Source organism: Colletotrichum acutatum (genome assembly GCF_030867785.1).
Source record: "Colletotrichum acutatum strain CBS 112980 chromosome Unknown BDZ83scaffold_23, whole genome shotgun sequence".
Classification (NCBI taxonomy): Eukaryota; Fungi; Ascomycota; class Sordariomycetes; order Glomerellales; family Glomerellaceae; genus Colletotrichum; species Colletotrichum acutatum.
In genome coordinates, this window is record NW_026849017.1 from 27,238 (window position 1) to 54,173 (window position 26,936).

The window sequence follows — 26,936 nt, forward strand, 5'->3', positions numbered from 1 at the left end:
GCCTCTATCCCCTGCAACGGAGAATCAGTGCATTGGCTAGAAGACTTCGCTTCGTTCGGCCGAAAGATGAAAGGGGTTCAGACTGTAGAGCCAGGAGAGGATCTCCTGATGTGTTCTGGGGATCCCACCGGTCGCATCAGGGATAGTGCTGGCGCGCGGGTGCAAAAGAGTTGAACATGGGCCAGCCTGTGGCCTCGTGGTCTTCACCTGAAGGCGACAGAAAGCTTTCTACTCATGAGCAGGACAGAAACAGGCCAAACGGAACCAGCTCATGCATGTCACATTGTGCCATCCGAACAAAAGCGGTTAAAACGGAGCTTGCCCCGCTCCGCCCCTGAATTTCCGGTGCTTCGGAGGATCCACTTACGACCATTTCTGGCCTTACGCCGGCAGGCGATTTGTTTACGCGAAACACACCATCTTTACGCTTCCAAGCATACCACCTTATTCACAACACCGTTCCACAAAATAAGGGGACATCTTGACAACTGCCAGGTTTGCTGAGGCTGTTCTTTTGGTGCAAATGGATAGGTCTCGCCGGAAGTGCAGAACGCATGGGATGCCTAGCACTTGAGTGACGTCGTTAGCTGAAAGCTTCTTCTTTTCCTGGCTAGGGAGGCTAAAAGACTCAACTAAAGACTTCCCCATAAAAGACGTCAATGTTAGAGAGAGGATTAAAGTCTTGGTTTAAACAACTCAATTGTCACTGTGACGTTGGGAACCAGGATCTTTGTTTTTTGGGTACCATCTTGATTATTGCATATTAAAGATAGTCCTACCGCTAGATAAAATATTACTAATTATTCAGAAGCCATCCGTCAAGGAGCGTAGTAGGTCTTGTTTAAAGACTTTGCGATCGTTATTATCCCATAATAATGGTAAATTCAATCCCCCCTTTTCGTATTATCATCCTCCAAATTTCATACTCGGCTGCGATTGTTGAAAGTTCTGCGAGTCTTGCTCAAGCTGTTGACCGACTAAGGTGAGTTGTCATCGAAAGACCGGGCAATAGAGTATTGTAAAGAGTTATTGAGCTCTTTAAAACTGGACATCGGGGGTGGCGCCGATGACGAGGACAGGGTTGAGCTTGACCTGGGCGTTGCGGACGCGGTCGACGATAGCCTGGGCGTTGGCGGTCAGAGTGGCAGCAGTAGTGAGAGCAAGGTTGCTGGCGGTTCCGATGGTGGCGAGTGTGGTAGCGGCGGCGGCCTGGGCCTGAGCCAAGGCAGGGAGGAGGATTACGTTCTGGGCAACTCCGGCGACGGTTCCAGCGTTGGCGGTGACCTGTGCCTGGAGAGCGGCGATCTGAGCAGTCAGGGCTCTGGCGAGGGCCTGAGCTTGGCGGACGAGCTATGATAGATGTGTTAGTGATGAACAATGTGGAATTGGATGATTGATCTTACAGCTTCAGCCTGGCCACCAACATCGGGAGTGGCAGGGGCAGTAGGGCTGGGAACAGGAGGGATCGCGGTGGGAGCGGCAGCGACAATGCTAGCGACGTTGGCAGCGATGGCAGCGGCGTTGGAGCTCAGCTGAGCAACAACGGCTTGGACCTGATCAGCGGCCTAAGTGTCGAGGTTAGTTTCATGTATATCTTGTCAACTTTGAGATGTAATAGTCTTACAGCTGTCGCAGTGCCGGTGGCCTGAAGGGCAAGGCTGTTGGCAAGAGCGGTGGTCTGGGCAATCTGGCCGGTGAGAACCTGGAGAGTGCGGAAAGCCAACTCGTTGGCTCCAAGCTCGGCAGGGTTGAAGGAAACGCCAGGAGTGACAATGGTGCCAGGAGTGATGGTGGCGCGAGGAAGGACGGCTCCCTGGACTGAAGCGAAGGAGAAGGCGGCGAGCGCGGCGGTGAAGATCTTGGACTGCATGTTGGCGGTTGGTATGAAGCGGATAGAATGCGTTATCAAGATGGTAGTGGTGAAGAGAAGTGTTCAGAGGGTTGTGTCTGAGTGTTGGTTGTTGAGATGCTGTGTGAGCTGATGAGGGAGAAGAGAATTATGACAAGACGGGAGGCGTTGACGCCTCTTATAGAAAACTGGGATGCTGTCTTCGAGCCCACGATACCCATAATATCAACGTTTTGGAGGTTCTATGCTGAGAAGTTCACAAAATGTCTGAAAACGAGCATCACTCTACCAGAGGCGGTGGGTAAGCGCAGGGTGGCGTGCTGGGCATGGCTTCTTCCGCGAACTAGGAGCTCCATCCGAAGACCCGGCTATTTCGAGTTGCACAACGCTCTTCTTCTTTGTGGGTCAACAAGATATCATTCCCGAGCATCAACTGCAAGGGATTGCCTCTTTTCCGTCTGCAGAGAAATGACGAGACAACAAGAACCCCTCCGTAAGGCTCGAGGCGGACGGACGAACTGGTGGAGGCACGCTAAGGGATGGGTCCCGATCTTGACGTCGGAGGCCTGGGCTGATCTAGAAGGGGCCGCGTTCCTCGGCATCCCACTGTCCTCGTCCATCTCCTCCAAGAGCTTCAATCAGCAGGTAAAGTCTTCGAAATGATTACCGCTTGTCTCAATTTGATGTCAGGCGCCGCCAAGGCGCCAAGCTAGACCCCAAGAACGTCGAGGCATCTTGGCTTTCCCGGGCTGAACTACCGCGCGGCATCGAGATGGTGGATTCGGCATACATCTTTGAACTCTTACCATGGTAACGGAGCCTTCCATCGTCTTCTCGAGGTGCACCGGGCGCCGGGTCCGATGCTTGTGCCTGTCTGAGATGAGGTGATGATCTGCCCCGTCATCTTGCAAATCATTCCTGTGTTAAGATGAGAAGTTTTCACTGTCCGATGTTCTGTGTAACGGGGCAAGGCTTGCAGTGATGGTAGTGTCCATCGGTGTGATATGACGACACGGCAACGCTCCCGCATAGCCAAAGAAAACCTACACAGAGTCTCTTTGGAAACGCCTCTGGGCGGCGAGACACTCCCGCCCGGGCGCCAGCTGAAGAGAGTCAAAGGAGTCTGAAAGCCCAGTAAGACACACAAGTCGTACGGAATCTTCCTCCCAGGAATGCTGAGCGGGTGAGGCGTCTCCTCTGCTGTCATTCCCGGAGAGCCCCATTTCCAGTTTCCTCCCCAAAAGACCTCAGTTCCCTTGCAGACAGCTGGGAACGGACAGTTTGTTGATTTCTCTTTCAATTTGTTACCGCATGTGGCGGAAGTGGATGTGGTTGGGCCTCAGATGTCTCAGGGTCTACTGGAGTTTCCCGTGGACGATGGTGGTTGTCTAAGACCATTTAGGATCCACGAATCAGTGCTGTTCAAAACAGCCTCTAACCCCACATTCAACGGGAGCAACCCTTTCATGAAGCTCGAGCCAACTTAGACGTTATGGGAGCTGGCTATTAGGCAATAGTGACAAGAGCTAGATCCAGCCTAGTCGTGGCTTGGCGGGCAGGCTAGGCTCACGGGAAATATGTCAGCGGATAGTTCCCAGCGGGCCGCATTCATCGACAGCGGGGTGGTCGAGCCGGCTTCGATCATCGGACTGAGCTTGTTCCGTAGCGGGACGACGAGTCCTGAGCAATTACCTAAGGGAGATTCCGTCAATGGCACTGTCCGAGACAACGTTTGCGGCCGTACATTGTGGAGAGGAAAGTCCATGTCATGGGCGTGCTAGGCAACTGAACGAGATGACTCAACCGCCCCAGAGATTGCATTCCGATCGTAGTGCCGAAATGCGGCCCGATCTGTGGACGTTTCTTAACTTCGTGTTCATCTTCAATCGGCAAGTTCAAGTTGTGAAATAACGTTTTCAATCCAAACTCCGTATTGTTTTGTTTAGACTCAGGTCGATTTACTTGGGATAATTCAAATCAGGAGAAGACATTACAGAAGCATTCTGACTAGAGACGTTAGCTGTGTGACAGAGCGTCAGAAGTTCTCAACTCTTACCCTTTTGATGTGGGGGCTATGGTTAATTTGACGCCTCGTTGCTACCTCCATTGCTCATGGTGTGCTTCAAGCCACCGGAAGACTGAATTGGACTAAACTTCACGGCCTTAACGATGCGCTCTTGGCGCGCGTGCAGCGCGTCTCTCCAGCTTCTCTACCACCAATGAATGTTAACGTGGCCATGTGTTCCAGCTCCAACTAGTTGTGCACAAAATCGACTACTCCTTTGATTATGCAATGATTCATGTTCCGGTGCTCATACTGTGATGTCATTCTCAAGAATTGGTTGAGGATCTCACTCTCTTCCCCTCTGTCCGATTCTTGTGCCTCGAGAAGGAAGATCACACTGCTTGTTCAACCGCTGAGACAGTCTCAAGAGGATGAAAGTGCAAAACGAAGATCAATAGTTCTCAAAGACGGAGCACCTTCCATCTCCGTGGTGCTGGATGTTGCCTCCCGCCGGTCTGTAAGACACGTCCCCGGTTCCCTTTGCATGCTTCCGGCCTAGGTGTCATGGCGAATCACAAGACGATTGGTCATTTTGATTTCATAGGCACACAAATGACGTTGAGTCATCCTTTCCCTAGATACGTTGACCACGCTTCATGGCATATCACATTGGGGGGAGGGGGGGTTGATCTTTCAGCAAGCCACAGAACCTATTCCTTGCATCCTTAACATCGGGCCCAGACAATGTGTTTAACGGATGAGAGGGGTGCTGTAAGGGGTCAGCATTGCTTCCGGCGTGTGATAGAGTCGCGTGAAGTCATCCGACTAGCCGGGCCGAGGGGATCGAGTGATCAGCTCGGCAGTCTGGACACATACCTTCTTTGAAGTGCCGAGCCATGGCCCAGTCCCGAGCTCCAAGCCCATGTACCCAACAAGTCGCCGCGCATGTGGAACTTCTTCCAACCTTTCCATTCCATCGATGGTGTCTGGGAGGTACATAGCTCTTGGCAGCATATACACTATTGCTGTAAGGGTGATAAAGTTGTGTGTCGCCAAGTCCTTTTTGGTGGCGACATGATTTCTTGGCTGCTCGCAGTGAGGCAATGAGAATGAAAGGTCTAGACTGTCTTAACCCAAAAACAATGCTTCAAGTTACACAGACTCTAGTTGAGGTTATACAGACTGCTCGTCCCTCGGCTTCACATCACCCGACACGGAGTCAGCCTAGCCTTGGACACAAGGGAGGATGACTTGGTTGCTGTCGAATGTCTTGGTGAAGTAGAGTCTTTTGTAGCAGAAATGATTTTCACACTGTATATCTCACTGAGATAGATTGTGTTGGGAAAGCTCATGAAGACATTGGCCTATCAAGATAATGCCATTGAGGCTCAGCGGCCAAAGAGGTTCTCGTCAGGCGTGTTCCTGCCAGGGCGGTAATAAAAGCAACCTGCAACATGGAAGGCACGGCATAAGGGCACTTTTTCTTGGTTCCTTTTTGAACTAACTTGAAGACCTTTGCAGTAAAACATTAGAACGATATAATGAATCGAATTGAGTCTTGTGTCGTATGTGTTCTTCTTGCGATGATGCGATGGCGTATTGTTGATTACATATCTCCGAAGAGCCTTGCTATAATTATGACCATTTGAAGTGGGAACTCTGAATTCTGCTTTGAAAGAGTCTATGTCTGCCTCCTTTTCTATTTGCGATAACTCAGCCTATCTATTGCTTCATCGCATGCGGCACGTATAGAAGAGCTGGGTAATATGGTTGGAGCCGAAGCGTCGGCCCAGATTTGAGGTCATCTCAAAGTCTTGGCGAATGCCTTCCCTCATAGCATAGTAATATTATTTTTACTGACCTATGAAATAAGTCAAATATGGGAGCAGAAAGCAATGATCTCAACAGGTCGCATCAGACCAAAAAGGTTTTGGTTTGTCAATTCTATGTGGTGTTAGGTTTAAGCGTGGCCCACCAAAACTCCAAAATTTCACGATATAAAAATCTCGTCACAAATTCAACAAAAAACATACAACACCAGGTATTCGCTGGTCGTCACCGACCCAACTACTAATCCGGCCCTCAGTGGCTTGTCTATGGGAGAGCGGACGGGATCCCGAATTTTCCAATGGGTATGGTCGTATGTGCTGGTTTGGGAGGAGGCATAGACTAAGACGGCAGACAGGTGGTGGCCATTCAAAGAACTACAACTTCCAGCAATCTAAGGGCTCTTTTTCTCTTGTCATCTGAATAGAATAATAACATGATGTGCGCTATATCTGCAGTCGCATGTTCACAAATCGTCAACCAAGGGGCTGAGTCCTTGTGCGGTGCCAATCTTGCTCTCGAAGAAAAGCTTCAGTCTCTCAACACGCTCACGATCCGCCATGAAACGCTCAAAGTCAATCGGGTTGGTAGAGTTGACATCCATCAGTTCCGGAAAACCAGCAGGGGCAGGAATGTCCTTGCGGACGCTCCACATGCCGGTGTTGTTGGGGCTCTGATACTCCTCGCTGAGCAAGAAGTTGTGAAGAAGCTTCGCTCCCTCCTTGTGGGGAGCGTCCTTGAGAATCGCAGCGCGCTGGCCCCAGGTGACGAAGAAACCATTCTTGGGGATGGAAACGTTAAAGGGGGCAGTGGGTGCCAGTCCAAGAGCGCCGGTGAAGGTAACGGCATATGAGTTATTGGCCTGACCCATGACGGTGGTCGGGGTAGCAGTGCCGCGGACCCAGCGAGGGTTTTGGGCGAGGAGGTTCTCGAACCAGCTGTATCCGTTCTGCTGCATACTGCTTCCAATTAGAATTTACACATGAAGAGGTGTTTATCAGAGGTTGTTGCTTACGCCAGGTCGAACGCATAAAGAACGGCATCATCGTCATTCGGGTAGGTAAAGACCAACTTGTCCTTGTACTCAGGCTTCAAGAAGTCCGAGTACTCGACGGGGCCTTCGGAAACCTTTTCGGTGTTCCAAATGTTGGTCCAACCAAACACAACAACCGCATACCACGATGCCCATACATCACGGAAGCCAGGGTGGATCTTGTCAAAGTCCAACGGCTTGTACCGCAGCAAAGCACCTTCCTGATCCCATCTGGGATAGTCTTGAAGGGTCTGAAGAATGACGCTGTCAACGTAAACGTTGCCTTGCGACAGCTGGCGGTCGAGGTCGCCATCGATATATTTGGAGATGTCGACAGTGAGGTTAAGGGTCATTCCGGGGAAGCGCTTCTCGAAAGCTTCCTTCAGAGCATCCTGTTGAGTCTTCTCATCACCTCCGTGCCAAAGAGTGACGACACCACCTTCAGCGACAGCAGCCTTGTGAATCTCATCAATGGTGCGGGTTTCGACTTCGGGGGCACCGTGAAAGTTGAGGAGGGTATCGTAGGCTGCAACAGACGTGGCCAGAACAGCCGAAAGAACGAATGTGGGCAGAACCATTTTGAATTGGGACCTCAATTGGCTTTGTGTACAAAAGAGTGACGGTGATTTTGAGGTGGTGTTTAAGTGTGTTTTCCATTCGGCAAATACTACTTACTTATATTTTCAGTCCATGAGACTGGATGTATTGGTATCAGGGGCTCATCGTGTACTGCGTTCCGAGAGCCGAGCAGGCCTCACGTTCCGAACTCCACAATAGACGACTCATGTAGACTGACGTTGGCTGTTTTCTTCCAAGTTTGGTAAGGTGAATATACATGACGCGATCCAGATCGTTGGTATCCCGGCCAGACTGCCTACCCCTTCCCAACGTCACTGCACCCCGGGCCGAGCTAACACCCAGCGTTCGGATGAAGGTAACCACTCAGCCCTCTTTAGCATGGATTCGCAATGTATGTTTTCTCGGTTACGCTTATTATGACCATTGTCCAGACGTGGGGTCCACGCAGCTTTAGGTCACATCGCCCCTTAACATATGGCCACACTCTCTTAGTGTGCCGTTGCAACGGTGTACTATGTCATCGGTATGAGCGAAGTGAGAAAGATGTCGGCTACACCGTAGCGGTAAGCCCTCTCTTTCTAGTACATAATTGATTCTTCTGCATAGGCTATGCGGTTCCGACTTGTGATGACGGGAACTGAGTGATACTAGTAAACATCTGGAGTAAAGGCTAAAGCTGTTGCCCTCATCGGTGATGTAGTCAGAGATCTAAGTCTGCTACGAAGCGCATACGCCGAGAACACCCTAAATAAAATCAACACATGATATTGACGCAGGACTGGGCATTACTAGCACGCCGGTGGGAACCGCGCGGGCTCGCAGGGATCTTGTGCCAATGTCTGGAGGCATTAAGCAGATGTGGGTTGATGGCGATCGAGGATCCCTGCAGCCCAGCTAGAAGAACGAGGCCTTACCGCAATTGGTAAAACTATCCAGACACTGCCGGCCTCGAACACCGTGCAATACAGGCATTTGCGTGTCTTCAAAGTTGGTAGCTGTGCCGTTTCCTTATTCTCATTACTTAACGAATCCGTCTGGGTATTGGTCATCTTGGAAGAAGAAATGGTCAAAATACATCCGTGAACGTTCAATGTCTCACTGTGACATCTCAGGGGCTACCTCTATCCGAAGAATAAGCAAGTAAACTGACCCATTCCTTTCTTATGTAAGTTGTCGCCCACGCCGACTGTGGTACTTGAAGTCTTCAATCCACTCATCATTGCAAATGGGAGTTTGGCAAGGCACGCGATACTTCTTGTTCAATGTTCAATGATCAAATGCAGAGAGCTTGATTTCAACCCGCAGCACTCAACGGCGCCCGCGCATTCCGCACCGCGCGTCGGTTGTCCGTACCATGCTACCACAACAGCAGGAACGCTAAGCGAGTCAAGAATCACAGTACGTAACCGACAACCAACCGCCGGATGATTTCCCCTGGTAAACACCACAGGGCTGTGCTACATAAGAAAGCCTCGAGCGTGATAACTAGAATGGCACGGTGGAACCAAGGCAACTGAACGATGAGGTAAGGGAGAATATCATTCACAGCTTTATCTGGTCGTTACCCATGCTGCGTGCTGCATGATCTTATCATTGTGCAGGGGCTTTTGATGATCAACGCAAGGATCATTTAAGCTTGGTGTTTTGGTAGGAGAAATTCTATGAGAATCATCTTGCGCAAACCTTCTCTCCATGATAAGCAGCTAATATCAGTTATCAGAAGTAGTATTTGTCCGAGGAAAAACCAAGCACCTGAGGCCCATTGCCATCTCTATGCGCCTATGCAAAGCAAAGTTAGAACCCGAGCAAATGATATTACATCACGCTCAGTGGTTTAACGCAGCAGCAACTCGTTTGAGGCCTTCAAGTAGCAATTCCTTCCTGTTGGAAAACACGATCCGGAACCACCCCGGCTGCTCGGCGCCAAACTGCTTTCCTGATGCCAAAAACACCTTCTTGTCAAGCAACGCGCGCATCACCTCTGTGCTGATATCCTCAAAATCTACACCCGGCCGTCGTTCACGGTAGGCTTTGCCCAGATCAACCCACAGAAAGAATGCAGCGTTTGCCCCAGGTGCGTATGTGATCCCGTTCTCTGTGACCCAGTGGGCCACCAGCTCAAAGTTTTCTTGGAGCTTGCGCTGATTCTCATCGAGGTAGCCATTCACCCATTCGCGATCATCGAGAATGTTGGCCGTTGCGTGGTCCGTAAGGCCAGAAGGTGAGCTGTAGATACCGACTGGGGTCAACGAGCTATGGAAAGACGAATTGTGCTGTGAAATGATGGCGCCAAGTCTGATACCGTTGGCGCCGAAGTCTTTGGACATGCCCCAGAGAACATGCAGTCGATGGGCGTCCATAATATCTGTCGTACTAATGGAGAGGCAAGACTCGAAAGGTACCGGCGCTGGTTGCGTATCGATTGTGTTCTTCCAGACGGAGAGCGCGTATATCTCGTCACTGATGAGGTGCATGTCGTACTTTTGGCACAGCCGCATCAAGTCGACAATGGTCTCCCGCGGATAACAACGTCCGAGAGGGTTGTGAGGGTGACATATGATGAGGGCGGCAATCTTGATCCCCTTTTCCCTAGCGGACAGCAACGCTTCCTCATATTTCCGGACCGCATCCAAACCGAAAGGGTCAACCTCGCGAAAAGGAACCTGCACGAGCTTGCAGCCCGTTCGATACTCAACATCGGGAAGGAAAGCTCCATAGTGGGGTTGGCCGAGAAGGAAGCCTTCGCCAGGGTTGCCCAACGCCCAGCAAAGATGTTCTATTGCCGAACTGCAACCATTGGTGACGGAGACATGTTGCGCTTCGATGGCCGTTACTGGGTGTAGTCGCTCTGTGAGGAAGCGCGCGAGTGATACCTTCAGACGCTTCGAGCCGGTCATGCCATCGCCGTACGTGAACGAGTGGTTCGGAACTGCTAGGTTCTCGTGAATATGCTTCGACAATCTATCGTGCATGAGAGTGTTTTCCGCGATGCCCAGGCTCACGTAGCCCTTCGGATTCGTTTCCGGGTCCCAGAGGTCCTGGACAATCTTCCATAGAAGCATGCCATCGTCCGGCTTGGCTGCGATGCTGCCCCGAGTTGAAAGGCCGTGATCCATAATGAAGCCAAAATTGTACGCGCAGAGAAGAGCTGATATCGACAAAGAAGAGAGAACGACACTTGAGAGGGGATGCAAGGCATTATCTACGTGAATTGAGGAATGACTCAGTCATGATAAGGCTGCTTGTGAGGGCAGTAGTTCGTCTCATTCCCCGCTCAAGAGAAACCTTCAGGCCCAACTAGTCATAGATATGCATGGATGCGGGGTCGCGGGCAGAACTGCATGTTAGTCTTCAGAGTCCTTGACTATACTGACACGGCATAACCACTTGACACAAAACCCTCTATAGTGAGCAGACGATTTCTAATCAGTGAACCAGACCTACTTCGGGACTGACAATGGTGATCATTTACCAGCCGTGAGGTTGCCATTTCAAGTCAGTTCCGGTGCAATTGACCCCGATCAGGACGGAAGCTGCCGACCCCTTACTCGCGAGGCCTTTCCGAACGGACAGCTTTTTTAAAGAGGCGATTCCAAGCACTGTGAGAGAAGTTTCTTAAAGTGGGAATCGTGCAAGCGCAAAACCTTGAGCTAAAATCCACTCAGATAGGAAGGCTATAGTTGCTGTAGACTGTCATGCACTAGTTGCATCGACATAGATGTCTTCATTTTCCTCCACCTTTGACTCTGTAGTAGCTGACTCTATGTCGAAGAATTTGTAGACTCACGAGCTCTAGTATGATGTTCCTTACACACTGGGAGGAAAGACGTTACGCCTTGCTTTTGAGAAGTGGGACTACTCGTCTCGCCATGATAGAGCAGCTTATGTTTCGAGGAAGTCTTTAATTTAAGTACCTAGTCTTCAGATTATCATAGATGCAGCCATAACTTCTGCTCATACCTGAAGTACTCCAGCTCTACAAAGTTAAGCCCTCGACCCTGGTAACTTTGGGTGGCTGATAAACACTTCAGAAGCTTTCCTGGACTCTGTATTCTGGAAGCAACCGTAAGCCTGATACGCAGTCCAGCAGGTGAGCATGGGGAAACATTCAGAGTACTGCCAGATGCTGCATTCCCTCTAAGTCTCTATGGGCTTGAGGCAAAGTTCATGCACTTCTACACGAATCCCTTGACTGATCTTTCTGCCCCGGTGGTATTCTTAGAAATGTAAACAGACCACCACGCACAATCTGCTGCATATTGCTTGACAGACTGGACCTATCAATCCTCTGCTCACACAAGTAAGGTACTGCTGGCTGGCTGCCCGTATATAAGAGTATATACCTAGATGATAACTTTTTCAGCGTCACGGACCTTTTCTCGAGTGATTTTCCTGAGTAAACAAACGACCGTCTCCTACTTTCATGGGTGTCAAGTATGTGTTCTTGGGAGGACTTGTCAATGGAGCCCATCGACTTCTGGTCTCTAGCCACGGTACGAGCACCCATCGCGCGCTGATGAACATTTCTTCAACTTTCAGTTCAGGGAAAGGAAGACACCGTGTCAAGGGAAGTCGTCGTGCAACAACCGCCCTCCCCTAAGTAAGGTAAAGTGAAGTAGTCTACATATGTTCGAACTAGGTACTCAAGCATTTTATCCATATTATCCGCACGACATCACCCCAAGTGCCACAATCTCATTCCCACCCCCGTATTCTGTTATCAACTCCCTAGTTCTTATTCTGAGTCTAGCCTCGAAATTCCTACGTCGAGTTTCGCCCAACCTGGAGCCAGTCACGAAACACGCGTCCTGCCACAAACTCGGCAAGTGTAAATCGTTCCTACAAACAATCTATATCCTTGAGGGTCTATAGTCTAGACGTTCTGCTACGTCAAAGTCAGGGAACGAAGCCTGTCAAGGAACAACACTGCCTCCTGTCCATATCACTGCCTCAATTCTAGGCCACAACACATGTGGTTTCTCAACTCCTGACCAACCATGAGCCAAGGTTCTCTAGAGATCTGAGTAAGCGGTCTTCTCTAGAAGCACGTCGTTGGTTGGTTATAATTATCAGACGAAAATGTCGCTTTGCTTTTCCCTTGTTCCAGCCTCTCGTCGTGACCAAGTCGTGACCACGTTCCTAGCGCTGAAGTCTCTTCTTCAACACAATCAATCAGCAGATTGTATGGCATTCTAGCTCGTTCTCCCGCCATCGAGGTTGAAGTTATTCACAGGACAACACCCTACTTACCAAATCAACGATCGTGATCCTCACCCATAGGCGACCTCGAGTTATGACCTCCTCTGTTGCCGTCTTCCTCCATTCAACTCCAACAACTCCAAATCTTATCCCGGCATTGCAGCTCTGAACGGCACCCGCAAACTCGTTTGATCCTTCTCAAACTCTCTTCCAGAAAAGCCTGGACCAGCTCCAAGCAGAAGACCCTCCACACACACTGCCCGGTATCCAAATCCCTCTATCTCACCTCCATCGGAAAACCCAATCCCAAATCCCCATTCAAAAGTAAGAAGCCCCCCTCCCACGAATTCCGTTCCCGCCGTCCGCACGAGCGTTCCCGTCAATGCCATTGACAACACCTATTTCTTCCTTCTTCTTCCAAAACTCAGAAGCCCTTCTTTCTACCGGCAATCATAATCCAAAAGTGACCTACCATGATAGATGCTTTTCGCAAACGTGAACCTTGTCAAACCCGGTGTCCCTCAGCTTTTCGCAAACCAATCCTTCAATTATTTACTGAACTTTTTACAAAACCCCGTATCCGCGGTGAGGTCACACTCCCTCCCGCTCATGAAACAAACGCCACCCCGCCATCAGCTGAAAAAGAAGTTTGCCCCCCCCCCCCTTTCCATAGACAGTAAACTGAATAACATTAAAGTTCCGGCTACGGTTTCGCTTGCCGCTCGTCAAAAAGAATACTCGTCACGTTGGCAGCTTCGTTCATATACATGCTCTCTACCATTCCATTTTGAGCACGGGACCAGGATCTCTGGACTCTCAAGGAACCCCTTCCCAAATAACTCCCCATCCATGACGACATCTCACTCATAGCCCATAGGACTCACAACCAAACGAATTCGAACGTAGGCTTCTAATATGAATACCGCGACCCCCTCCCCCTTTCCTATTCCCCCAATGTCAAACTCTCGATTGATGGACGGCGCTTTCCGGTAACCTCCTAAATGCCAATCGACTTGACTTTCCTCCACGTGCCCCAAAGGCAAAAGTCACCAATCGATCTTCGTCCTTTGCCCCCTTTTATGCAGGCAGCCCCCCTCCCCCTCCTTCCCTACCAAGTGCTTCCCCCCGACCCCTTGAAGAAACTCAAACTGCGGCAGTCCCCAGCGTTCCCTTTTCTCTTGTTTATCATGTGTCCTATGGGGGTTCCACCCCATCTTCTAATGCCAACAGCCGTTGGTGAACTATTCCATGTGCCGATGGGTCGGGACTGGGCCGATTTCACTCGGATGGTAGAGTTCTTGATGTGGCGAGAAGCAGGCCGATCAGGTGAAAAGCTAAGTAATTGAGTACCTGGTCCTGTTGAACTGGTCTGACAGGTGCCATGCCACGCTGTGTTCAATATACACCCTTCGGCGGCTGGTCAGTCTTACATGCAAGTGACCTAGATGTTTCCAACGAGAATTCCGCCGGAATTGATGCGGTGCTAATCATTATCGAGCGAGCTTATCAAGTTCCACTGTCACCAAAGAGAATCGTTTGCATGATGTAAGGTGTTTGTCTTCAAGTCCAGTACATATCCAGGGCATCAATATTCACACAGAGCAGTAGACGTAGAGTCCAGGTATATATCCCATAAAAAGACAACAAGAACGCCAGACTGTGTTCCTCCCAGTACTGCTCGCATCTAACGAGCATACAAACAACACACATTCCCCAACCGGAGCCCATTTCCCCCCCAATGAATGCGCCGACCAATCCTGATGAGGATACGTTGAATAATTGTTTTTTAGATGTCGTCTCAATGATCCGTAATCATGATGCAAGAGGGAATTTGAATGAGTCCCCTCCAAGTCTTCGTCGTCCAAGTTTCTCGTCTGATCATCTCCTCTCCTCCAGTTTGTGACAGTTCTTTTTCTGTGATATTACAGCATTATGTTCAGTTGATTTGCGGATGGACACCATCCCTCCGCAAGTTCAGGTTAGGTAGAGCGTCCATTCTCAGTTCGACGGGAGGGCGCTGAATCTCCATGCTGCGGCTAGGAGCGCGTCTGCCACCGGGTGTGCGAGGATGAGCCACGTTGACACGCCCTCCGCGCTCAGTGATGCGAGCCGGGCCCTCATCCGAGTCAGAATCTTCTTCGGGTTCATCGTAGCCATAGTCTGCGAGCCGGGCAAAGTAGTCCGCCATGCCGTCGACGCTCGGCGTGCCGACAATAACATCGTACTGAGGCGGGGGCGTCTGCAGCGGGAGCTGGTCGTTCTCGGCGGGCGGTGGGGGCGTTTCAGCATCAAACGCGGGCGGGTTGTAGGAGGGCACGCGTAGTAGGTGAATGGGTCGGGGGTGCACGTCGGCGAGAGGGTCGACCGACGTCTGGGAGTTTGGCGGTGACGACCGACCGGTGCCCCCGGTTGTAGGTTGCGGTGAGGAGGGAAGGTGGGCGGCTTGTGGGGGCGCAGGAAGGTTACCAGGCGCCTCCATTACGGTGAGGGCGCCGGTCGAAAGGTTATTGGGCGAGCCCTCGGACGGACCAGAGATGGTGACAGCGTCAGGGCAGCCGCAAGACGTGTGGCGGCTTTGGTTCAAGCCGACATCGGGGCCTGAGTACTCGGGAAGGGAGGTGTTGGCTTGAGTGGCGCGACAGTTGAGCACCGTGAATGGTGAGTCGATGCTGATCTCAAAGTGACGGCGCTTGGTACCAGTGGGATCCTCAGGGTCGAGGCGGGAAATCCGCATGACGATCTTAGAACGATGTTAGTCGTTGCGAGATACCAAGTGGATTAAGAAAAAAAGGCTTACCTTGATCCAGTGGTACACATTGACGTTCTTCCAACTGCAATCGGGGTGCAAACGCATCTCCTTGCTCTTGGCCATAGTCTCACAGGTCGGCAATTGAACGTTCATTTCAATTTCGGTAGACCCCCAGTAGCTCTCCAGTCCAAGATCCAAATCGCCCAAGATGTTGTCTACTGGTTCGGGGAGAGGCTCGGGCATCACGCCGTGGCGAGAGGCATCGGCTGCGCGCCGCATGGCTGCAGATTCTCGGGCCTCTCGCCGTTGGCGGGGTGTGAGCTCACCACCATTGAGCACGCGAACATCCGACGACGCATAGGCAGGGTCCAATGGCTTGCCGGCAGTCTTCTCGAGCAAGAGAATCTTTCTACCCGGATCTTTGCGGGTTACTCTGCGATCGTTGGTCCAGTACTCGATCGATTCGGTGACAAAAACCTTGAGTTTGTGAACCTGAACCTTGGCAAGCGGCGTGAGCTTAAAGGCGATCGGGATTTTGGTGCCCAAGGGGAATGATTTGCCCGAGATGATTATGTCGTAGTGGAGTTGATCCTCCCATTGCCTACTAATCGAGATGGGTTCGGTCATTTCCAGTGAGAGCTGATCTGGCACGCGGACGATGGCGACTTCCTTGGAACCGTGAAGATTCGGCTTGAACGCACCAGCTCGCTCAACAGTTGCCTGCAGCTCCCACTTGACTGAGCCATACTGAAGCTTGGTTGTCTCCAACTGATGGTGGTCGATGGGTAACTCAAAGGTGTACTCGTAGGTACCTGGATAAAACACCTTGTAACCCTTGGCCTGGTTGCCGCTCGGGTTGTCGCCCTTGCCAAAGCTCCTCGACTGGTTTGACTGCAGAGATAGGCGCTTCAGCTCCTTGGCAGTGAGGCCCTGTCGGTTGGGCGGTATTGAGAGCAGCGAGGGCGACATCGAGTTGCGGGGAGAGCTGGAGGCGAGGTTGGTTGAAGAAGAATTCGTAGAGCTGTTCTTCAATGTATAGACACACTGATTCCCGTACTCGGTCTCCCATCCGTCGTTCACAGCGTTGAAAAAGGTCAAAACTTGCGTGCGCAGCGACTCCTCCTCATAAAGATCGACTTTCAAGGGAGGGATTCCTTCGGGCCATTCAGTGCGAGCCTTTCCCACCAACTTCAAGCTCACACCCTTGATCTTGATGTTTTTCGTAACCTTCAATTGCAGCTTTCCGCGAAGGAGAGCTGTGCCGCCTTGTGAATGTTGTCTGTGGCCGTCGTGATCGAATCCGGTCAAGAAAATGTTCGGTTCCGCCATCAAGATCGAGCAGCTAACGCCGCTACCATGAGCGACAGGCTTGGGTATCTCGGTGACCATTGATGTTACGTTGCTCTTTGCGCTCCGTACCGACATCAAGCTGTTTCGCTGCCCGGGTGTGTTGTATGTAGAGCTCATCAGAGGCGGCCGTAAAGCCTCGCTCATGGCGGCAGATCGTAGCGCCATTGTATCTTCGTCCGGAACCACCAAATCTACCTCACGATAGGTAGAGAGTCGATTAAGAATACTCGCGGCTCTGCTAGGCGGCCTCGAAAGCGTAGGCCTGGAGAGTGTGGATGCGCGCGACGTAGAACGACTCGGCACTTGTTTTTGGGACAGGGAGAAGAACTGCTTGATGCTGAACTTCAATGACGTCTTGCCCAGCGCTGTTGTCGTTGGGGATACTGCTTTTGACGGTTTCCTCCTCTTGACAGGACGTTCTGGTTGTGGCCGTAATTCGTGGGGTACAAAGCCCGAGGGCCACGAGGTGATGTGTATTGATCGCGGTCTTACTTGGCGAGCACGAATGGGCGGCGTCGGTAGGCGACTTTGTTGTGTAGCGGGAGGATCGAGAAGATATCTGGGGCAGTAGTAGACGCCGCCTCGGGTGGATGTGGGAATCCAGTTTTCCGTACGCCGAGATCGCTCCGAATCTGTCATGGTGGCCGGCATTGTTAGACACCACTGGTTGGAAAAAACATGTAGCGTGTGGCCGAGTGACAAAGAGTCCGGAATCACTCAGCCAGAAATTGGGCGCGGTATGCAGTATGTATAAGAAATAGAAGAAAAGAGGTTGAAGTTCAAGGTATGGAGTTTTAGAAAGGGCGTGTGTAAGGGAATTTCCTACGGTCAGAGACAATAGGAGAGTGGTCTGGGGTACTGGGCAGATTAGGTGCATGAGATGGTTCTATGCGCTGGCAAAAAGCAAGTGAGGGTATCCATAGGAAGAGGAGACGAGGATGTGTAGGTCGGGTCAAGGAGTGTCGGGCATCGAGGCGAGTTAGGGATGATGGGGGTTTGAGGTGGGATGCAGGGTTGACCGTGATAATGTGCAGCGGTGATGGGACACGGCGCGGTGCGAGCACTTGCTGCACATGGAAAGACAGGCATGGGGCATAAGAAATGCGTCGTCTTGGTCTTGGGAGACAAGACTAACGGCCGGTAAGGCAAGGTAAAGAAAGGTGTATGGAGTATGGAGAGGTACAACGAGATGAAGATGGCGCTAGGCGGGACGGGCAGCCTCAGAATGTGAGGGAAAGGTACTAGAAGGAAAATGCAAGACGTACCGGTTGAGCAGCGTCAGAGTCAGGCGTGCATGCGATCAGTCAGTGACAAGAGCCGGGGGGAGGCTTAATCACATTCCACCCTCGGACCTCCTGAAGGAAAAGCAAGATCTCTGCGTCTTGTTTGGCGGGAGAAGAAAGTCTAGTTGCTAGGTACAACGGGAAGATCAGTACGGCATGCGGGTGCGGGTGCGGGATGAGGTGCGTGTGAGTGCGTGAGTGTGAGTGAGAGAGAGTGTGTGTGTGTATGTGTTTGTACAGGAACAAGTAGCAGCCGTGGTGGGAGGAGGGAGGGAAGAGAGATCAGAAGGAGGGGAGAAAGTGTGGGATAGACGAGAGCAAGGTGGGAACAAGCATCGAGAGTCTCCAATCGAAATCCAATTCTCATCCAGTCCCGGGGCGGCCAGGTCAAGTCGGCAAAGATACCGCAGGACACTCTCACAAGTCCGGACCAGTCAGGCTCCGTCCGTGTTGAATGGATGTCTCACGTTTTACCTTCTGACTGCCTCAGTAGAGTGAGGATGGGGAGCCCCGCGCGCAACGCCACTCGACCTGCTGAAGCCTGAGAGGCCTGTGAAGGTACAGAAGGGGGGGTGAGTGAGGATTTCCGTGACCGTAGTGACTGGTGGGGGGAAGAGCGATGAGATGGGCCAGAGAATCAATAATCGACGAGTGAGATGTTGACGACAGGGAAGATGTCGACAGCGATGAGGGGTGTATGATGGGGGAAGAAGGGAGAGGCAAGCGAGGGCGAGGCGAGGCGGTTAGAGTCGATGACCCGGGAACTGCCCCTGTTCAGGCGGGGGGAAGATGGGGATGTGAAGTGGTAGGCAAAATCCAGCAAGGCGAGCGAACAGCAAGAGAGGTACAGTTGACTGGAACGCACGTACGGTGAAGAGAAGTGTGTGAATTTGAAAGTGAGAGTGAGAGTGAGAGGCGGAAAGGCGTGGGCAGGCAAGCCGGAAGACCAGGTACGGCAGGGTAAAGCGGCCGCGATGGTTCAATGTTGCGACGGTATCCTGACCTCAAAGTTCTGGATGCCGAATGGAAACAGTGGGAATTGGCTTTGTCGCGCAGCGTATCCAACGAAATAGTGGGATTGGTTGCGACGGCAGACTCAAGCAGCGTGCAAGGATGCTGTCTGGCGGGGGAAGAGACTCTGCGACGCGACCACGGTGAGTGGTGTGCGGTGTGTGCGGTGTGCGCCCTGTGTGTCCCCTCTTCCAAGGATGGATAACTTGCGAGCTTGAATTGGGGCGGGAGGAGCAGAACGAGGGGGGCCAAAGAAGGACGGATGGACTTCTTTTCCTTCTTCTGTTTGGCTCTGGCTTTCGCAAGAAAAGACGAGGCGACCGGGGGTTATGTTATGGGTTGAAATGAGATGGGACGTTTGGGGAGAGGGGAAGAAGGAAAATAGTGAATAAGGTAAAAGAACAGGGCAGGGGGACGTAGGCAATAGGCATAGCTTACAATGGCGGACGAGGCGGGACGAGATGGAATTGAACGTCTGAGTGGCGTGGGCGATTAGTAGCGAATGTCTACGTAGGTTCTAACTGAAGGTATTTCGAGGCTGTGGACTAATGCCCTCGGGTATAACGGGAGACGAAGGATAAGACGGGACGGTTGAGAAATTCCAATGCGATGGATGGCTCTGGTAACTCGCGTGTGTGTAGGTAGTTGAAAGAGGAAGAAGAGTATTATTTACAGACACCAGGAGAAGGACGGCGTCACGCAGGATGAGGTGAGGTATTGGTAGCGCGGAACCGATGGAAGAGACGGCATTGGCAACCATGGAAGTTGGCGGCATGCGCAACTATTGCCTGCCAGACCTTCCTCGGTACGTAAGGTGGTTTGAATCGACTAGGTAGGTAAGGTATTCGGAAGTAGGCAGAGGAGCCCAATCCAGTGAGTGTGTGGGCGGTGGGAGCAGACTTTCTTCGCCTTCTTCTAAGCATCCGCTGGCCGGCCGGATGTTCAGGAAATCCCTGCTCGAAGCTTGCGTGAACGGATGATCAACCTATGATGTATTCAAGGCCTTGGTATGACCCTGGTTGCTGCCTTTGAAATTGGGTTTTTGTTTTTTTCTTTAAATTTCCAGTATCCGCAGCTGCTTGTTTCCAATAAAAGGGCAATGCACTTCTGAATTGTGGCTCCGCGCTGGGCCGGGCTCGGCTTTCCTGGGCGGAAACCAGTTGTCTGGCGTCCTGCACTTGCAAAGTTGCATCTGCCCGTGTCTTGCTGGAGATGCAGGGAGTGGTGCGAAATCGAGAGTGATGACGGTGTCAAAGTGAATGTCTTTTCTCGTCTGTGTTGTGTGAGTAAGCGGTGGCTGCGCATAGCCGGGGACGACTGGGAATCCAGCCAAATGCGAGAGGAAAATGCAGATTAGCGTGGCGAGTGGTTGGCCTTGGTGGAGTTTGTATTCGTGGCCGTGTGGCTGGTGCTTGATAAGAGAGACTATAATACCAAATATTCGACAAACAAAAGTGTCAGCAGCCTGCGTTCTCTACATGCCAAGTATCGGCAACTTGCATGTACATACCAACTTTACCTCATGTCTGCCAGTCCGCCAATACCTCTGTGGCTCTCTCTCCTTTTGACATGAAGCACGACGTATTCAGTACAGACAAGTGTGACAGTCTCGAATCCGTTTGGTCGGTCCCCAGGGCACACCTGGGATGATGTCGAACCATGCTTGCCGCCTGCTGTCTATCGGGAGTCGTTGGCAAGCAAGACCTTGGCAAGTCTATGCGATGAGCCGCGATCCAAGGGCGTAGCCGCGAGCAATATCGGGCAATGATGCGTCCACGTTGTATACCGTACGTTGGCAAGTACTTCTCGGTGTTGGAATATAGAGTGACCCTCTTTTCCCCCGGCCGTTTTTATCAATATCCTTCTGGAAGATGAGAAGAAATGCTTCGGCAATCACTATGGCGGGACAAGCTCAAGCACAGTCGTGACAACGTATCATGCCGCGGCCACCAAAAGTGTCGATGTGCCGTGTCAGCGCGTCTATTGCGTCCTAGTGCCGTTGTAGTCTCAACTCTGTTCTGCCTCTTTTGACAGATCAACGTGATCTGGCACCAAATAAGTTAGGCGATGAGCAGATCCCCCCGTCTGCCGAGCTTCGGCATACGTGCCGGACTTTTTGCCCGCCAATTGACAAATGATCCAATGTTGGTTACTGAGCAACATTGTCCAGGCCCTAGGTAGGTATCGCCCTCGTAAGACTGAGCAGCACCGGCGAACGACAATTGCCGGAGCCATCCTTCTTTCTGTCTACATTGCGTACGTCGGAATTCCATGATTCCATGTCCCAAGACTCGGCCCGTAATTCACAGCTGCGGAATCACGACGAACGTCGTGTGGTGTTTTCGTGGGTACGTATCCTTTGCTATTGTATGGCAATGCCAACCACGCGATTTGATGGGATGGCTGGACTCCTGGAGGCCTGGCATGAGTATCAAATGTCTCTGACTTTCAATGGATGGCCGTCGCGGCGCCGAGACTTCCAAGAAGTCCAAGACCAAATCCCAGTAAACCCTGCGTGCCCTGGCTGTCCTGTGAGATCCCCACGCCACCCTCATTGGTCCTTTGGAGAGTCATGCGCCACACTCTCTTGTAAATCGCCATGTCCGAGTCATCTTGCGAGAATAATGGGTGTCGTCCCACTGAGATGCTTGACGGTCTGAAGGTCTGACACTTGACAGTTCGGAGAGAGTGTGTGAAAGGATGAGATGCGGCGAAGGCAAACGCAACACATTTCCGAATGCTCAAAAGTCGAGAGCAGGGTAATTAGTCGTGACTCTGGAACTTGGTCGTTTGCCTGTGCACCAGTTCCCAACCGTGTGGCGCCAAACGGCCATGTTTCACTCGCACGCCCGTTTCCATCATGGCCTTCTCCGTCTCCTATTCTCTCGCATTGAGACGCAATCTCTGCCATCTCAACTTTGGTGTTCCAAACTGTGCAACCCGGGCTGGCCAGGCTAACCTAGGGCTCATTGCATTGAGACTAGTGGCTGGGGTATCAGCAGGGGACCACGCAGCACAGAAAGTGTAGTCCAATGTTGTGACTGGCTCTGTTCCTTGGAAGAAAGCTGTTCCAAAGCAGGCCTAATCGGAAAAGAGGTGCACTTATGGCGGAGGGAGGGCCTTTTGGCTTCTCGACATGGGAGACCCCAGGGCAACAATCTGCCACGAACTGGCCAGCGAGTTGCGGGCGGTGAAATTTGCAGGGCTGACGATGACTGTTGAAGAAGGGTATCGAGGATATCCTGGCGGGCTCAAGTGCGATCCTCTGCGTCGATTGGGACCCAACGACGAGGCTTCGATGGAGCTCCTTGTTGAGCTCGAATTACCATGCTGTAGTCTATATTCTGTGTACTCTTGGAACACTTTCGACCCCCTACGTATGTACTATCAAGAGTTGCTGGCTCGCTCGGAAACCATGAATCCCCTACAGCAGCCACCACGGCGGCCGTTGAACAAAAATGCCAAGAAACACTTGCGTAGTTCCGGGTTGAGAGGCAGCGGAAGATTCGCACCCGGCAGTGTGGGGAGGCGGAGATAGGGACAGTAAGCTTGTCAGCGCGCCAGGGCGGGCCGGTGCCTGATAGACGACCCTAAAAGGGAGATGGGGATGATGACGGCACCTTTTTTTGCCGGGTGCAGCTGTCTGACATGGCAGCCAGTCAAGGGCCAGAGTCTCGAGAGCCACAGTATCCCGGGGACGCCCAAGACAGGTATTTGGCGCGCAACTTGGTTGACAGGCCTTTGCCAATTCGCAAGGGAGGGGTTGGCTATGACCTAGCAGACCGCAGACGCATCACTGCACCAGAGTGCGAGTCAACCAAAGATGCGCGTGTAAGGCAGGTCTCGTGTCCGGGTTGGTCTGGCGAGGCCATCAGATCAAGGCACCCAGCAGCTTCAAGAGCCTTCCTAGAGAGGTGGTGGGCGAGTGAGTGCGAGCAGGCCTGCGGCAGGTTGGCCATCCATGGACGAAACAAGGCTCTAGCGCGAGATTTGGAGGTCGACAAGAAACAGTAGCGCGGTTATGCGGCATGCAGTTGGTTGTGAGTGGGTTGGGAGTACCGCAAGTAGCATAGCATGTGGTGTCTTGTGTCTTGTAAGTGCATGTGTAATCGTGTGAGAGGACGAGTCTGCGAGGTCGAGGTCGAGCTAGCAAGAGTCGGATAGATCAAATTGTGAGCTGTGTTCCCCTCCAGGGCCTCCGCCTAGGTTGAGCTTAGCTGGGCGGCGTCCAGTCGTGCCGTCGTGCTGTGCAAGCCGGGGAGGAAATCAAGAACAAGCCGACGCAAAGTGCGTCACTGCATTCATGGAGAAAGCTGAGCAGAGTTCGGGCAAGGGGTCTGAGGGTTCACCTGTGAACCGAAGCAGAATCCAGACGCGGATCCGAGCGAGGCTTCTTGGAATAGACTCGAAGTCATCGCATGGTTCGAGTTCGTTTTCTCAGCTCCCCACGTGAAGTAGTAGAGATTAGAGTCTATCCCTCGTCTTCTCGAGAACGGACTTCAGAGGGCTCGGCAGGGCCGGAAGATCCACATTATCGGTCGGTCGTCTTCCGAAGCCGGTGAAAGAAAGAAATGAAAATTGTTAGCTGACAGATGCCTTTCGGGACTAGATGGAACCAACGACACGCAATACCTAGAACGACGATGGGAGGAGGGGAAACATGGTAGAGGAACAAAATGCTGACTGATGACTGATGACCGAGGAATCATGAGCGAAAAGGGAAAGAAGCACATGGGGATTGGAAAAGTCGACTGGGAAGGTGTGGGGAAGTCGGCATCCACAGTCCAGCTGGCTGCAGCCAATACCATGGATTCAAGATCGACGATCGACGCCGCTGAGGTCATCAGCAGCTGGGAAGTGGGGCCGCGTGAGTCGCGGATTCGTAACCTCCTGCACCTTTGAGGAAGGTACGTGGGTACCTACCGGTATGCACCAGTGCTGCGGGCAGTTGTACAGCATCTTGCTCCTGCCCCGCGAGAGTGCCGGCCAGCCGCAATTGATTGCATCAAGAAAGAAGCAGGAAGCAGGAAGCAGGAAGCAGGAAGCCACATCTTCAAGTTTCAACAGGAAAGAAGCAGCAGTATCCGTACCTAGGTACTATCGTAAAGCAGGCACGGCAGACAAGAGGCACGGCAACACATTTCCGCATCGTCACTGCCACTTTCAGGTGCACCTCACTGCAGTCCCAGGTACTTCAGTACCTTCGCAATATGGGCAGGTGAGGTAGGCACATTCGACACTCCTGCCGAGCAGCCACAAGCACTTTGGCACTTCCGCATCCGTGACGCCTGCTGCATTGGACTCCGCGGAAAGCTCGCCGCAATGTGACGCTGCTGCTGTCATCTGCCATTCATTGTATCCGTGATGATAACGCACCATTAGATTTCTGACTTCTCCTCAATTGGCAACGATGCATTGTCAATGTCAACCCACGTCCAATTGCGGCGGTCAAGCTCGAGTCGTCCCATATTGCCATCTGACGGGCGTAAAAGACTGCTGGGGACGGAGGACCTTACGGTTACAGTCCGTACAGAGTACAATCTGAATCGACAAAAAAAACAACAAACAAATCCAGCTGGCATTATTGCCATGGGTCACCAGCTATCAATCAAGGCACACGCAGAGTCGTATCCAAATCGTGGGACTAACGAACTACCCGAGCTAGCTCACCGCAAATCTTCACGACGACAACAGCGAATCCCATCATCCATAGCCTCACCTCCCATCAGTGTCACCCAGCACAAGGCGAACTAGTAGAATGGATGCCTCCACGAAGCAACTCGCCACAGCTTAGGTACCAAGTCGCCTGTCAAACCTGTCAAGCCTCATTAAAAGGACGGGAACATGGGATAGGTCTTGCGATGGAGTCCAGTCCCTGGACGGAACTGAGGTCAACATCAAGATATCGTAGAAACTCACTACTGTGCCTCATAGATCCACAAAGTCCCTGGTTTTTTTTTTGGTTTTTTTGCATCATGAGCCATCAAAGTTTTGCAGACCCCACGTCGTTCTTCAGTAGTTCGCTCTACGGATACTTCCTCCTCCTCCTCCTCCTCCTTCGCGGGGTGTCTTGGATGTAAGCACGCCGATCATGGCTTTTCAAACCCCGGCACGCCAATAATCAACTTCAGCGGAGCCCAATGAGCAGCCTCACCAACCATCCCACCACATCCACATTGCTGGTACAGATACAGTCACAGTCTACGGATACTCAGTACATACGAATAGTCCAGACTATCTCTACTCCACAGATCATCTTTTCTCTCCGGTTCTGCCTCCGACTGGGGATGTTGGGACTCACCGCCCGACGACCCCTCATTGCTCGAAGTTCGAGACTTAGTTCTGTTTCCTCGCCGGCTTCCCCAAAACGGCAACGCCAAAGGCCACTTCCACGGCGCTCGCCTCATTCGTGTCATCCGTTGCCCGTTTCTGTCAGATCTACGCCATGGATCCAACCTCTGCCAGCGATAGATTCCATCTCTTCGAGATCCCTCCTTGGCAATGATTTCGCCTCAATCATTGGGACCTTGCACTAGGAACCTGACTAACTACGTACACTAATTTTCCCCTACGCTACTACACGGTGGGGGAGGACAACGGCTTGGGCAGCCCTGATTATGGTATGCGTCGGGCATTACCGATCATCGCAGTAGCGCCATTTCCACCTCTGAAGCTCAGGAGCTATGGAGCTGGCCTCAACACTACGACACTACCTTACGTGCTGCCCTGACTGCGTATGCTACGCTTCACGCTATCACGACAATTTTGCACCGCCGAGCCAGAGCCGCAAATGACGAAGTAAATCCGCCACGGTCCCTGTCCGGGCCGTGTCAGGCGCTTAGTTGGCTGTCTGCAGAGGTCTAGACCCGTGCCCCCGGAGCTCCGGCATGACCGGTGAGCCCGCTTGGTGTTCGCACTTTGAGGCTTCTGAAATCCATCATGTCATGTCGGAAGCTCGTTTGACGCGGTACGCTACTACCAGGCTACGGTCCTAAGCACCTTGGATAGAGACGAGCAACCAAGCCGCTATCGCGTTCGGCATGATATTGACAAGTCATCACCTCTGGTGGAACGCCCTGCTAGGTGATTCAAATTGCCCTCAAATTGTTGTTGCTCCACGTTCAAACAAGATGCATTAGATCGGCAGAGGCCTCAAAGCCCCAAAGCCTTTGCTTTGCTTTACCTTGCTCGCTTGGACCCTGGAGTGCACCCAGCCCACGAACTACCCCTGAGTCGAGCAGGGCGTCTGCCAAGTTTGTCAAATCTTTCCTCTCGAACGTGCAGGCTTGCAGATGCATGCACTTTGGTGCTTGAATCACCGATGTTGCGAATTCTGCGCCTCAATCTACCGCCGGCGTCGGGCCGCAGTAGTGCTCCCTCGGCCCAATGCACGCAGGAAACACTGTCTCGCTTCGGCTCCGCCCTGGCACCGGCAACTCTCGCCCGAAGATCAATCAGCACTTTATAGAAACACCATGGAGCGACGATCATGCCTAGGTTCGGAAGCATCGCGGGCTTCTCTCAATAGACCAAAAGTTAAGGGTATTGCGGTAGGACCAGAGTTAAATTGACAAGATGGCGAAAGTAGCTCACTAATACCTGAAGTGGACAGCAGGTTTTTTTTTTTTCTTCTTTTTTTTCGATCTCTCACGTATTTACTCGCTGAGTCCCTCAAACAATCGTATTGGAGCGGTTTGCGCTGATTGGCCTGGCCACTATCTCAGAACGCTCCGATTGCTCGCAAGACCTAAGAAGGATTCAGCCGCCACGTTGCGACATTTCGTAGACAAAAGGGTGTCGTTGAGGCGTCAGCTGACGCTCATGTACCCAGGTTTGACATCAAGAAAGCCGCGATGACCTCTGAAACCCCACCTTTCACTATCATATCCTCGTGTGTCAGCCGACTCGGTTTATCAAGAGATCGAGAATACCAGCTGCCTCTTCAATCACTTTCGGGCTGTTCATAGTCTATCTAGTAAAGCCCTCTTACACCCAGTAGCCATTTGTCCCCTTGCTAGGCTGAATTGCGCCAGATGCGCGGACTGGCAGCC

General features: G+C 52.0%; 4 protein-coding genes across 4 annotated transcripts; all 4 read right to left on the bottom strand.

Moving 5' to 3' along the window:
• Positions 1-803: 803 nt before the first annotated feature.
• On the bottom strand, positions 804-2,067 carry BDZ83DRAFT_193681 (uncharacterized protein). Its single transcript, XM_060501614.1, has 4 exons — positions 1,625-2,067; positions 1,404-1,565; positions 1,243-1,350; positions 804-1,122 (listed from the first exon to the last, which is right to left on the bottom strand). The coding sequence occupies exons 1-4, from the start codon at positions 1,868-1,870 to the stop codon at positions 1,039-1,041; spliced, it is 600 nt and encodes a 199-aa protein (XP_060367586.1). The 5' UTR covers positions 1,871-2,067; the 3' UTR covers positions 804-1,038.
• A 3,946-nt stretch (positions 2,068-6,013) lies between these two features.
• BDZ83DRAFT_612116 (ABC transporter) lies at positions 6,014-7,342 on the bottom strand. Its single transcript, XM_060507702.1, has 2 exons — positions 6,697-7,342; positions 6,014-6,640 (listed from the first exon to the last, which is right to left on the bottom strand). Exons 1-2 carry the CDS (start codon positions 7,290-7,292, stop codon positions 6,148-6,150), a joined length of 1,089 nt encoding a protein of 362 aa, XP_060367587.1. The 5' UTR covers positions 7,293-7,342; the 3' UTR covers positions 6,014-6,147.
• A 1,777-nt stretch (positions 7,343-9,119) lies between these two features.
• BDZ83DRAFT_749851 (pyridoxal phosphate-dependent transferase) lies at positions 9,120-10,409 on the bottom strand (the record flags this gene model as incomplete). The annotated part of the gene is made up of 1 exon (XM_060513829.1): positions 9,120-10,409. One exon carries the CDS (start codon positions 10,407-10,409, stop codon positions 9,120-9,122), a length of 1,290 nt encoding a protein of 429 aa, XP_060367588.1.
• Positions 10,410-14,324: 3,915 nt separating this feature from the next.
• BDZ83DRAFT_770338 (arrestin domain-containing protein) lies at positions 14,325-17,242 on the bottom strand (the record flags this gene model as incomplete). Its single annotated transcript, XM_060515343.1, has 2 exons — positions 14,325-15,232; positions 15,290-17,242. The coding sequence occupies 2 exons, from the start codon at positions 17,240-17,242 to the stop codon at positions 14,429-14,431; spliced, it is 2,757 nt and encodes a 918-aa protein (XP_060367589.1). The 3' UTR covers positions 14,325-14,428.
• Positions 17,243-26,936: the final 9,694 nt, after the last annotated feature.